Here is a 14,411-nt window from a genome sequence, read left to right on the forward strand (position 1 = left end):
AGTATGCCTCTGTCAGTGTGGGGTCCAATGCTGGGGTGGGCGAGGAGGCATGCACGCTCCTCAATTTCTGTTGGCAGTCCCTGCCCTTGTACACACTCCTGACAGCAGAGGCATTCCTCCTCTGTGGCCATCACCGGTCGGAGAGGTAGCTATGGCTATAATGTTACTAGCTAGTTGTTGGTCGCTGAGAAGGGTCATTCAACTCTGGAGCCTTCTAGCTAACAACAGTTAGCTAGCTACCTAGCTACAACATAAGCTAACAGAAATATATTAAATTGAAGCATTCTGATTTGAATTCAATTGTGAATATTGCTAACAATTTAACAAAATATATTTAGCGTCAATGATGTCAGAATATAACATTATGTAGTTAGCTAGTGAGCTCATAACTTGTGCCGCTAGCTACTGGTTGCTAACAGTGCCAATTAGTCTAGACAAGAGAACGATGTCACATTCCTCAACATAGACAATCTAGACATTCTACATTCTCACGTTAACTGAGATTGTATGATCTATAAACCTAATTGTGTCCATCTTTTTTGCTTCTCCTCCAGCAAAATATAATTAGCATTTGCCTTTCCCCATTTAATTAAGCTTTTATATATATTTTTTATGGAAAGACAGCAGAGAAAAGATTTGTTTTCATTACATCAACAACAACTTTCTCTGATATTCAAACGGAAGGCATATTTTATCCTTTCCCGTGATTCGAGTGTCATTTCTTAAATGTCTCCTGAGGTCTCACTTATGGCATAGTGCTAATATTTCGAACCCCCTTTTTGAAAGAGTATTGACAGAAAAAGAGGAAGGGGAAAAACTCACTATAGTTAAGATGCATTGGCCAATCAAAACATATTGTTGCGTCTATAGTAAATTCCAAAATGACACTACATTATTTTTTTACCCTCTTTTTCTCCCCAATTTTGTAATATCCAATTACGATCTTGTCTCATTGCTACAACTCCCCAATCAAGCTTGAGAGAGGTGAAAGTCGAGTCATGCGTCCTCTGAAACATGACCTGCCAAACCCTCTGAAAACTCGGACGACGCTGGTCCAATTGTGCGCCGTCCTATGGTACTCGCAGTCACGGCCGGTTGTGACACAGGGATCGAACCCCAGGCTGTAGTGACGCCGTAACACTGCGATGCAGTGCCTTAGACAGTACATTATTTACCATTCATTGCTGTTGGGAAAAACGTAATCTGAAACACAACCAAAATAAACTGCAAATGCATTCAACAAGTTTGTCGAGTCACAAGCTTGATGTAGTCATTGCGTGCTTAGAATATGGGACCAAATGCTAAATGTAATACTATAAGTGAATTAGTCCAAATCCTTATGACACCTTCAAATGTGGGGACTAGATAAATAAAATGCATTCATTTGTAGATAGTAAAACAGATATGTATGAAAATGCCCTCAAATAAAAGGTGACATTCTGTACTGCTTCCTCATATAACACATTTGATCTCAAATCCAAAATGCTAGAGTAAAACTGTTGCCTTCACTGCCCACATTAATATGTTGGGAAGTGTTCGTTGGCTCTTGATGATGCCATCTCAGGAAATCATGTGACATAGTGGAACGTGTTATCTTTTTAACTTAAGTGGTTTTGAATAATGCAAGCTGCACTATTCACTGTATGATGGGTTTGTTATGACATAGCTTAGCACATGCTCTCTCTCTCTCTCCCTCTGTACAGCGTTGCTGATTGGGTCGGGGTGTGCACTTTACCCTCTAGGCTGGGACAGTGAGGAAGTCCGACAGACATGCAGCAACAGATCCAACCAGTTTGAGCTTGGTACGGGTCAAACATCTACACACAGTCACATCCACACAACATCATCATATTCAAGTCACATGTTGATAATCAACAAGTCATTCAATTTGATCACAGCTCATATTATGTTAGCTCTGATTTTATTTTTTTATTTTTTTGAATTTTTACCCCTTTTTCTCCCCAATTTCGTGGTATCCAATTGTTGTAGTAGCTACTATCCTGTCTCATCGCTACAACTCCCGTACGGGCTCGGGAGAGACGAAGGTTGAATGTCATGCGTCCTCCGATACACAACCCAACCAGCCGCACTGCTTCTTAACACAGCGCGCATCCAACCCGGAAGCCAGCCGCACCAATGTGTCGGAGGCTACACCGTGCACCTGGTAACCTTGGTTAGCGCGCACTGCGCCCGGCCCGCCGCAGGAGTTGCTGGTGCGCGATGAGACAAGGACATCCCTACCGACCAAGCCCTCCCTAACCCGGACGACGCTAGGCCAATTGTGCGTCGCCCCACGGACCTCCCGGTCGCGGCCGGTTACGACAGAGCCTGGGCGCGACTCTGATGGCCCAGCTGGCGCTGCAGTACAGCGCCCTTAACCACTGCGCCACCCGGGAGGCCTAGCTCTGATTTTAATTCACTGTTTGTGTCTCCTGTCTGTGTCTGTCTGTCTGTATCCAGGTTCTTGTGAGATTGGCTGGGCGTTCTACTGCACAGGAGCAGGGGCAGCAGCAGCCATGATGTTATGTACCTGGATGGCCTGCTTTGCTGGGAAGAGACGGAAGCAGTACCCGTACTGATGGCATCAAGGCAGGACGGCCATGATGACAACTTGAAACAACACTTGTCATCACCAAACATTTGAGACTCAGAGCAAGGGAGAATATCAGGGGGACAGAGTCTGTAGGCTAGCTATGCACTCTGTCACAAGTGAAAAGTAAATGAGCAGACCACCTTGTGCTGTATTTGATGCTGCAGTAGAAAGCAATACACAACACATGTAATGAGACACTCCATCGTTCTGCAGAGCACTTCAAAGAGTGGAGTCTACATACTTGGTTGTCATTGACAGCAAGAGCAACAACATGTGTTTCCATCTCTATTTTCCATGTTTTGTTTGGTTGCTCCTCTATTCCCCCTCTAGTCTGTCGTGTTCCAGTCCCTGTACTATAACTCTTCATCGTAACTGAAGTAATGGCACAATCCTGTGGTAAAGAGAAATTACTCTACTTTTGATGTTACTTTGTTATTGTGAGTATTTTATATCCTGTATTTAATGAATATGTTATGTGTTGGCTTAGTGTTGCCTTAAATATATAAACCTTTACTGGTAACTTGCAATAATTTGTAACTGTTTTCATGTCTATTTACAGTATATCTATAAACAGGGACTATTGAAGTCCCTAACCATGTACATCTGTCAAATATGAATGATGTATGTTTTTGTGTATTACGTTTATTGTATTATAATAACATATTTGCACCTTTTTGTATGATACACTATGTCTAATTTGACTTGGTTTTGTAAATACATTGTAAATAAATATTGTTACTTTGAAGTCTTAATGAACAAATAAAACGTTCAGCAGTGGAGAAGTTGTAGTTACACTGTAGCGCCATTTAATCTGAATTGAATCACTTGGCATGAGCCTATTACTCTTTCTTAAAATTGTAACAGCGATGTTGGTGATTATGGTGATTCATATGCTCGGTTAATCCTGGTTAAAATTATCTGTCATGTTTGTCTTTATTGACGACGGCCAGCTCTGACAACATTCAGTGGCGGTTATGAGCTCTGTTGGGAGTTTAGGCTTTACTATGAACAGCAGGAAGAGAGGTGAATGGACCATTCAACAGATGCTGCTGGAGGTAAATCATTAGTAAGGGTTAACACACACCTCTTCACTAGTCCCACAAACCACTGCTCATGCTATTTGCAATACACCTGGCTATTTAGTGAAAAGTCAACAGTAAATTGGGGGTTAAGTGATTTTCACAGATGGATTTAAAAGTGTTCTATATCACCAAACTGTTGTCTAGAGAGTGTGATGTCATTGGTCCACTGCCAGACCTTTAGTAAACACACCACTTAATTGAAGGACACACACAGCCTGCAGCTAAAGGCTATAGAAAATCAAAATAACACACGGTCAGTTCAATAAGTCTCTCAATGTCTTATTTTTCACTTCAAAAGGTAATTTTGTTAATTGGTCATGTGTTTTGTGAATCTCCCTCAGCCTTTTGGTGGACAGTGATTACTTTCAAAGCTCACTTTCAGAAACAGAAAGTAGAGGTTGAGAAAGAGGTAGGGCACGTGTGCTCTCGATGAGGGTGGCTTTGTAGTTGAGGACCTCTGGGGAACTCGACACTAAATAGATTTTGACAATGATATTTAGCAATTTTGGCGCATAATTATTCTCATGCAAGCGAGAGGCAGCTTTGTTACAACAACAAAATAAATGTATCCGGGATAGCCGTAAATCAAAGTGCGCAAAGGATTCACTGCTGACACAACCACCCAAGTTTAGCAAGAAAATGAACGCTTCTCACAGGCCAGATAGGCCAGCCAAGCCAGATACTGCCACTGGCGAGCCCACAATGAGCATTCTTGCCTCAGAAATCGGAGCAATTTGTGTGTCCCTGCAAAATAAGAATAATCAGAAATTAAGACCACGATGGAGAAAACGAGGGGAAAATGTATACACTGAGCAGACGAAGCAAAGGACCATATAGCAACATTGGAAAATGTCGCCATCACAGTGAAAGACCAGATAGAAGAAATCCAGAAGGAAATGCACAAATGTATCATTTGGATAACAGAGATAATATTAAAATCTTGGGTGGTCCTGAGAAGGCAGAAAACAAGGACATGATACCCTTACCTACAGGAGATTCCGACCATGCTGGAACAACATGGTCAACATGCTGCGTTAAGGGAAGGAGGAGATTTTCCAGGCAGTGAGAGGAAGAGAAAGGTGACATGGCAGCCCAGCTAGCACATTTGGCTCCTTTGAAGTTGTGGGAACATACGTTTTTAGTTTCCCATTGGTTCTGGGAACGAAGCCATGAGTTACCTGACGGGTAAAACGTTCTGAGAACGGCGGTAAAAATTCTGCCTGTTCTGGGAATGTTCATTTATTTGTAGGCTGCAGGGAGGTTCTGAGAACATTTTACTATGGTTCCCTGAAAGTTTTCCTGGAAGATTTTATAAACATTCTCAGAACGGAAATGATAGAATATATGAAGGTAGATAAATAACGTTTTGAGAACATGTTTCAACAACATTGCTAGCTTAGTTGAACTGTTTTGAACACCAAGCAGAAATAGGACACATGGAAACTAATTTCCTTAGGCATTAATCATGCAAAAATATATTTATATATTGTGGCACAACATCAGTGAGATTTAAACCAATTAGTAAGATTTGAATCCAAGGTCTTCAGTTCTCTATCCATGGGAATCAGTATAGAGCCAACATGCCTTGTTTTTTAACCTTTCTAGCGCAGGCTTTCTTCAAATTACAGAAATATAAATATTTAACATTCATGAAAATACAAGTGTTATACAGTGCCTTGCGAAAGTATTCGGCCCCCTTGAACTTTGCGACCTTTTGCCACATTTCAGGCTTCAAACATAAAGATATAAAACTGTATTTTTTTGTGAAGAATCAACAACAAGTGGGACACAATCATGAAGTGGAACGACATTTATTGGATATTTCAAACTTTTTTAACAAATCAAAAACTGAAAAATTGGGCGTGCAAAATTATTCAGCCCCTTTACTTTCAGTGCAGCAAACTCTCTCCAGAAGTTCAGTGAGGATCTCTGAATGATCCAATGTTGACCTAAATGACTAATGATGATAAATACAATCCACCTGTGTGTAATCAAGTCTCCGTATAAATGCAACTGCACTGTGATAGTCTCAGAGGTCCGTTAAAAGCGCAGAGGGCATCATGAAGAACAAGGAACACACCAGGCAGGTCCGAGATACTGTTCTGAAGAAGTTTAAAGCCGGATTTGGATACAAAAAGATTTCCCAAGCTTTAAACATCCCAAGGAGCACTGTGCAAGCGCTAATATTGAAATGGAAGGAGTATCAGACCACTGCAAATCTACCAAGACCTGGCCGTCCCTCTAAACTTTCAGCTCATACAAGGAGAAGACTGATCAGAGACGCAGCCAAGAGGCCCATGATCACTCTGGATGAACTGCAGAGATCTACAGCTGAGGTGGGAGACTCTGTCCATAGGACAACAATCAGTCGTATATTGCACAAATCTGGCCTTTATGGAAGAGTGGCAAGAAGAATTTCTTAAAGATATCCATAAAAAGTGTTGTTTAAAGTTTGCCACAAGCCACCTGGGAGACACACCAAACATGTGGAAGAAGGTGCTCTGGTCAGATGAAACCAAAATTGAACTTTTTGGCAACAATGCAAGACGTTATGTTTGGCGCAAAAGCAACACAGCTCATCACCCTGAGCACACCATCCCCACTGTTAAACATGGTGGTGGCAGCATCATGGTTTGGGCCTGCTTTTCTTCAGCAGGGACAGGGAAGATGGTTAATATTGATGGGAAGATGGATGGAGCCAAATACAGGACCATTCTGGAAGAAAACCTGATGGAGTCTGCAAAAGACCTGAGACTGGGACGGAGATTTGTCTTCCAACAAGACAATGATCCAAAACATAAAGCAAAATCTACAATGGAATGGTTCAAAAATAAACATATCCAGGTGTTAGAATGGCCAAGTCAAAGTCCAGACCTGAATCCAATCGAGAATCTGTGGAAAGAACTAAAAACTGCTGTTGACAAATGCTCTCCATCCAACCTCACTGAGCTCAAGCTGTTTTGCAAGGAGGAATGGGAAAAAATTTCAGTCTCTCGATGTGCAAAACTGATAGAGACATACCCCAAGCGACTTACAGCTGTAATCGCAGCAAAAGGTGGCGCTACAAAGTATTAACTTAAGGGGGCTGAATAATTTTGCACGCCCAATTTTTCAGTTTTGGATTTGTTAAAAAAGTTTGAAATATCCAATAAATGTCGTTCCATTTCATAATCATGTCCCACTTGTTGTTGATTCTTCACAAAAAAATACAGTTTTATATCTTTATGTTTGAAGCCTGAAATGTGGCAAAAGGTCGCAAAGTTCAAGGGGGCCGAATACTTTCGCAAGGCACTGTACATCAAAATAAAGCTTAACTTCTTTCAAAGCTTAACTTCTTTCAAAAAGGCTTTACGGCAAAAGCACACCATGCAATTATCTGAGGACAGCGCCCCGCATACGAAAGCATGAAAAACATATTTCAACCAGGCAGGTGCGCCACGAAATTCAGAAATAGCAATATAATAAATGCCTTACCTTTGAAGATCTTCTTCTGTTGGCACTCCAAAAGGTCCCAGTTACATCACAAATGGTCCTTTTGTTTGATAAAGTCCTTCTTTATATCCATAAAAACTCAGTTTAGCTGGCGCACTTCAGTCAATAATCCACCGGTTTCCCTCCTTCAAAATGCATACAAAATTAATCCCAAACATTACCAATTTATTTATCCAAACAAGTCAAACAACATTTAGAATCAAACCTCAGGAACCTTAATACATAAATAAACTATAAAAATTAAGACGGAGAATAGTAGGTTCATTAACGGAGATAAATAACAAAGAACATGCTTCATCCACGCGCATGGAAACACAAAAGCCAAAATGGGAGCCACTTAGAAAAACTACAACTTCTAGCTAATTTTTCCAAAAACCAGCCTGAAACTCTTTCTAAAGACTGTTTACATCTAGTGGAAGCCCTAGGAACTGCAATCTGAGAGGACTTCGCCTCATAATAAACATGAAAGCCATTGGAAACAGTGGTAGGCTGAAATTGTTTTTTTTTGGATGGTTTGTCCTCGGGGTTTCGCATGCCATATCAATTCTGTTGCACTCACAGACATTATCTTAACAGTTTTACTTTAGAGTGTTTTCTAGCCAGATTCTATCCATATCTAATTATATGCATATCCTAGCTTCTGGGCCTGAGTAACAGGCAGTCTACTTTGGGCACGCTTTTTGTCCGGACGTAAAAATACTGCCCCCTAGCCCAAAGAGGTTTTAACTAACATTGTTAGAACATTCTTTGAATGTCTTTAATGTCTTTAATTTCTTTGGTTTTTTATTAAATGTTTTCTTAATGTTACGGCTATACGTTATTTCGACAACATCCGGTGAAATTGCAGAGCGTGAAATTCAAATTAAATTATTAGAAATATTTAACTTTCATAAAATCACAAGTGCAACACACCAAAATAAAGCTTAAAGCCTCTTCATCAAAATGTCTTTATAAGACAGATGGCCCAGCACCATCCTCCGACAATTGCTTTAAGTTTTGGTCTAATTTTCATTTCTGAATATTAGACCCCCCTCCACAAATCCAACTGGTTCCAGTAGCCCAATAACTCTACCTACATTCTAAACCAACATGGTAAGAAATAATCATAGCAATGGCTAAAATAAATAACTTATTTGACAGTCCTTGATGGTCCTGATTCAAACTGAATTCTGGATTCAACAGTCCTCCCTGGTGATGCATCTCTGGATGAAGGCTGATGCTTCATCTGGTGAGTCAAACTTGTGCTTGATCTCCAGTATAGCAGGGAAATGCAGAACTAACTCAATCACCCACCATATCAGATCTGTTTTCACCTGTTTAAAGGCCATCCTCTGGTCTGCAAAGCTGAGTGTTTAAAGCTGTCATCAAGGAAAAGGGTGGCTATTTGAAGAATCTAAAATATACTTTGAGTTGTTTAACACTTTTGTGGTTACTACATGATTCCATATGTGTTATTTCATAGTTTTATTATATTATTTTTACTATTATTCTACAATGTAGAAAATGTAAAAAAACAAAAAAAACAAAGAACAACCCTTGAATGAGTAGACGTTCTAAAACTTTTGACCGGTAGTGTATTTAAAATCATGTTTTCAGGACATTTAAATAAAGTATACAATCCAGGTCATGTGACATGATCATCCAGAATACAGGGCTCTACTTACAGTGGGGAGAACAAGTATTTGATACACTCCCGATTTTGCAGGTTTTCCTACTTACAAAGCATGTTGAGGTCTGTATTTTTTGAAATCATAGGTACACTTAATCTGTGAGAGACTGAATCTAAAACAAAAATACAGAAAATCACATTGTATGATTTTTAAGTAATTATTTTGCATTTTATTGCATGACATACTGTAAGTATTTGATCACCTACCAACCAGTAAGAATTCCGGCTCTCACAGACCTGTTAGTTTTTCTTTAAGAAGCCCTCCTGTTCTCCACTCATTACCTGTATTAACTGCACCTGTTTGAACTCGTTATCTGTATAAAAGACACCTGTCCACACACTCAATCAAACAGACTCCAACCTCTCCACAATGGCCAAGACCAGACAGCTGTGTAAGGACATGAGGGTTAAATTGTAGACCTGCACAAGGCTGGGATGGGCTACAGGACAATAGGCAAGCAGCTTGGTGAGAAGGCAACAACTGTTGGCACAATTATTAGAAAATGGAAGAAGTTCAAGATGACGGTCAATCACCCTCAGTCTGGGGCTCCATGCAAGATCTCACCTCGTGGTGCATCAATGATCATGAGGAAGGTGAGGGATCAGCCCAGAACTACACGGCAGGACCAGGTCAATGACCTGAAGAGAGCTGGGACCACAGTCTCAAAGAAAACCATTAGTAACACACTACACCGTCATGGATTAAAATCCTGCAGCGCACGCAAGGTCCCCCTGCTCAAGCCAGCGCATGTCCAGGCCCGTCTGAAGTTTGCCACATTCTGACCTTAGTTCTTTTAGTATGTCTTTGTTTTAGTATGGTCAGGGCGTGAGTTGGGTGGGTTGTCTATATTAGTTTATCTATGATTTGCTATTTCTGTGTTTGGCCTGGTATGGTTCTCAATCAGAGGCAGCTGTCAATCGTTGTCCCTGATTGAGAACCATATTTAGGTAGCCTGTTTTCTATTGTGTTTCGTGGGTGATTATTTTCTGTTATCTGTTGTGTGTCTGCACCAGCCAGAACGGTTTTCGGTCGTTTCTCTTTGTTATTTTGGTTATTTCCGTGTTCATTCTAATAAATATGGACACATACCACGCTGCACCTTGGTTCTCACCTTCTTCCACCAACAACGGCCTTTACAATGATCCAGAGGAGGAATGGGTGAAGGTCATGTGGTCTGATGAGACAAAAATAGAGCTTTTTGGTCTAAACAAAGGTTTCTGTATCAAATATTACGTTCTGCTTTTCTGATGTTGAAGTGTACCTATGATAAAAATTGCAGACCTCTACATGCTTTGTAAGTAGGGAAACCTGCAAAATCGGCAGTGTATCAAATACTTGTTCTTCCCACTGTATATGTGACAGAAAGTCTTCAAAAAGCCTACTATAACTGAAATGGGTATTGCAGATGCATAAAGTGTCAGGTTGTCGGAGAGTCAAATTTGGGTGACTCTTTAATAAATTCCATTTACAGTGCATTCGGAAAGTATTCAGACCCTTCACTTTTTCCACATTTTGTTACATTACAGCCTTATTCTAAAATGGATTCTATAGTTTTTTTCTCCTCATCAATCTTCAAACAATACCCCATAAACAGGTTTTATACAAACGTATTAAAAAAAAAACAACCTGAAATATAACATTTACATAAGTATTCAGTATTATTTCCTCAGTACTTTTTTGACGCACTTTTGGCAGCGATTACAGCCTCGAGTCTTCTTGGGTATGGCTCTACAAGCCTGGCACACGTGTATTTGGGGAGTTTCTCCCATTCTTCTCTGCAGATCCTCTCAAGCTCGGTCAGGTTGGATGGCGAGCATCGCTGCACAACTATTTTCAGGTCTCTCCAGACATATTAGATAAGGTTCAAGTCCGGCCTCTGGTTGGGCCACTCAAGGACATTCAGAGATAAGTCCTGAAGCCACTCCTGCGTTGTCTCGGCTGTGTGCATAGGGTCGTTGTCCTGTTGGAACATGAACCTTCACCCCAGTCTGAGGTCTGGAGCAGGTTTTCATCAAGGATCTCTCTGTACTTTGCCGCGTTCATCTTTTGCCCGATCCTGACTAGTCTCCTAGTCCCTGCCGCTGAAAACGTCCACACAGCATGATGCTGACACCACCATGCTTCACCATAGGGATGGTGCCAGGTTTCCTCCAGACGTGACGCTTGGCATTCAGGCGAAAGAGTTCAATCTTCAATGGCTTCCGTCTGCCCACTCTACCATAAACGCCTGATTTGTGGAGTGCTGCAGAGATGGTTGTCTTTCTGGAAGGCTCTCCCATCTCCACAGATGAACTCTGGAGCTCTGTCAGAGTGACCATCGGGTTCTTGGTCACCTCCCTGACCAAGATCCTTCTCCACCGATTGTACAGTTTGGCCCGGGCGGCCAGCATTAGGAAGTGTCTTGGTGGTTCCAAACTTCTTCCATTTAAGAATGATAGAGGCCACTGTTATCCTGGTGGACCTTCAATGTTGCAGACATTTTCTGTCAGCCTTCCCCAGATCTGTGCATCGACACAAGCCTGTCTTGGAGCTCTACGGACAATTCCTTTAACCTCTTGGCTTGGTTTTTGCTCTGACATACACTGACAACTGTGGGACCTTATACAGACAGGTGTGTACCTTTCCAAGTCATGTCCTGTCACGACAGATTTCCTACTCTTCCTCTGAAGAGGAGGTGTAGCAAGGATCGGACCAATATGCAGCGTGGTAAGTGTCCATGGTATGTAATAAGAAAACTCAACATGAACACAAATACAAAACAACAAAGTGAACTGGCAACAAAACAATCCCGTGTGGCACAAACACTGACACAGGTAACAATCACCCACAAAATACCCAAAGAACATGGCTGCCTAAATATGGTGCCCAATCAGAGACAACGATAAACACCTGCCTCTAATTGAGAACCAATCTAGGCAACCATAGACTTACAAAAACACCTAGATTAGCAAACACCCCAAAAACATACAAAACCCCTAGACCCGGGAAAACACATAAATCCCCCATGTCACACCCTGACCTAACCAAAATAATAAAGAAAACAAAGATAAGTAAGGCCAGGGCGTGACATGTCCAATCAGTTGAATTTACCGTAGTTGCAGAAACATCTCAAGGATGATCAATAGACATAGGTCCATTTCGAGTCTCATAGAAAAGTGTCTGAATATTTATGTAGATAAAGGTATTCTGTTTTTGTTTTTAATACATTAGAAAACAATTCTAAAAACCTGTTTTCACTTTGTCATTGTGGTGTATTGTGTATAGATTGATGAGGAAAACAATTTATGTAATCCATTTTAGAATAAGGCTGTAATTTAACAAAATGTGGAAAAAGTCAAGGGGTCTGAATACTTTCAGAATGCACTGTAGGTCTTGGTTTGTGTTGCTTCTCCCCAGCTCCTTAGGTTTGGCTGGGATTTTACTTAGTTTTACTGTTGGATATGTGTACCATTTTTATATGTATTTTCTTATATTTTCTGATGTACTCATATACTGTACAGATATAACATATGATTAATATGACCTCTTTATATCTCAATAATCAGGTTTCCATCCAACCTTGTTATGCGACAAAAGGGCATGTCGGGTAAAAAATGTCATGACAGGGTTGATGGAAACAGAACATTTTTTAGGTCAATTTTCCATAATGTCGACAGAATAAAATACTCTAGACAAGCTGAGATATTTTGCGTCGGTAAAATTAATTGCGAAATGTCGGTGGAAATGCATTTATGCGCAGGTATTGATATAATAACCATAATATCGAAGTCAATTTGGAGTCACGCGATGACATGTCGTGTGGTCCTCCCACTACGAATCATCTGGAAAGCATGCCGTTTGTTAAACTACAGATTAAATCAATTATGATGAACTTCACATGGTGGTGAAAGTGCATGGTGATGAGCTTGATGCTCCTTTCCAGTCATTATCGAGAGTCTTATTCTTATTCTGGTGACACATTTGCGTTTGGCAAATAAAAATGATTTTGCTCTTTTGTCCGTAATAATGTCAACATGTAGGCTAGAAGTGCGCTGTAGCCATCGGCACACTCGCTATATAACGCAACATTTTTTTGTGAGAAAACCATCAGTAGAATTGAAAATGCGAAGGAAACCCATTGAACTAGTATTTTTTATTTGGTAAATGGGAATTTAACCGCAAAAGGTATTTTTATGTGCACTACGTCATCACGCATAGCTTCTTATCTGGTGGGAAAATGTGCACATTGTTTTTATGGCGATTTTAAAATATCTGCATGAAAATCTGTTGCCAATTGGATAGAAACCTAGTTATTTACAGACAGCTGAATTAAAAGTAGCCAGCTGGAATTTTCAAAGGGGATAATCATATAATCAAGAAATAGAAAACGTTAGCATATCTCAATTAATCTAAAGCTGATATAGCTTTTGTCCAGGAGACACATTTGAATAAAATGCTTTCTCTAGCCCAGGTACAGGTAAAACAAGGGGTATCTGCTCTCATACACAAGTCTGTCAACTTTACAGAAACTAATGTTCTGAGAGGGTCTCTATATAATAGTGTGTGGGCTCTTGATGGGAACATCAGTTGTTTTATGCAATATATATGCACCTATTGCAAACATGCTCGATTTGTGTTATGGGTTATCACAAACTGTTTTAGAATTGGGAGACATCTCAATAATATCGGGGGGGGGGGGGGGGGGGGGGGGGGGGGGGGGGGCGATTTCAATCAGATCCCAGACCAAGATCTGGACAAGTCTCAGCTGAGAAATAGTGTGGAGGGTAAATCTGTAGCTGCAATAAAAATACTAGTTGCTTGGCTTGGCTTTGGAACGTTCTCAGCACATTTAAGTAACTTGACAAAAAAACTCAATTTTCTTGGTATTTTATCACTTTAACAGAATGTTTCCTAAATGTTCAAACATGATTACATTGCATTTACATTTTGGCAATGGTCTAGGAATGTTCTCCAATTGGTTTGACATTGGTAATATTCTCAAATAGTTCAGAGAACTTTAAGAAGCAACATTCTTCTGTGGGAATTTCAGTACTTTAGAATAATGTTTTCTGCAGGTTTCCTCATGGTTCTATTTTAAAGTCATGTTCTCAGAACATTAAGAAAACTTTCCATAAAAGCCACAAGAAAAAAACAAGTAATGTTGAAAGAACTTTCTAAGAATGTTGTTTAATTAACCCATAAGGTTGATGTCCGTACCCCTGCAGAAATGTAATTAGGATATTAAAAACATGAGACTCACCCGAACACGATGGTGCTCTACTACCCCCACAAGTGTCTTGGGACTCATCTGATGTCTATACAGCCGATCTGACAACTTCTGTAAGTAGTGTCCGAACGGTTTGAGCTACACACCAATAGTGTTCGTGAGACTCTCACAAACACAACAAACACATTGTTTTGCTCTGGATGCCCGCAGGCCTCATAAGACTCGTCTGAAGGTCCCCCGGAACCAGTTGAAAACATTTATGGAAGCATACTGTCTATAGAGATTGTTTAGTGCCAAAAATAAGGGGTTAAATACATGTACAAAAAATGACAAATGTTTTCTGATCTTTCTTATACAGTATCTCTCAG

At 40.5% G+C, this 14,411-nt stretch overlaps 1 protein-coding gene across 3 annotated transcripts in view; it reads left to right on the plus strand.

The window, feature by feature from the left end:
• The window catches only part of LOC110534229 (LHFPL tetraspan subfamily member 6 protein), a 67,671-nt gene extending 64,299 nt beyond the window's left edge, over positions 1–3,372 (plus strand). For all 3 annotated transcript variants that reach the window (XM_090187025.1, XM_021618957.3, XM_036933329.2), the window contains 2 exons: positions 1,704–1,802; positions 2,461–3,372. In XM_090187025.1, the coding sequence (XP_090043151.1) occupies positions 1,704–1,802; positions 2,461–2,579 (218 nt within the window). In that variant the 3' untranslated portion in view covers positions 2,580–3,372. The remainder of the gene's footprint in view (positions 1–1,703; positions 1,803–2,460) is intronic.
• The last annotated feature ends 11,039 nt before the right edge of the window (positions 3,373–14,411 follow it).

This window comes from Oncorhynchus mykiss, chromosome 10, assembly GCF_057628025.1.
Source record: "Oncorhynchus mykiss isolate SJ-2025 chromosome 10, ASM5762802v1, whole genome shotgun sequence".
Taxonomy (NCBI): Eukaryota; Metazoa; Chordata; class Actinopteri; order Salmoniformes; family Salmonidae; genus Oncorhynchus; species Oncorhynchus mykiss.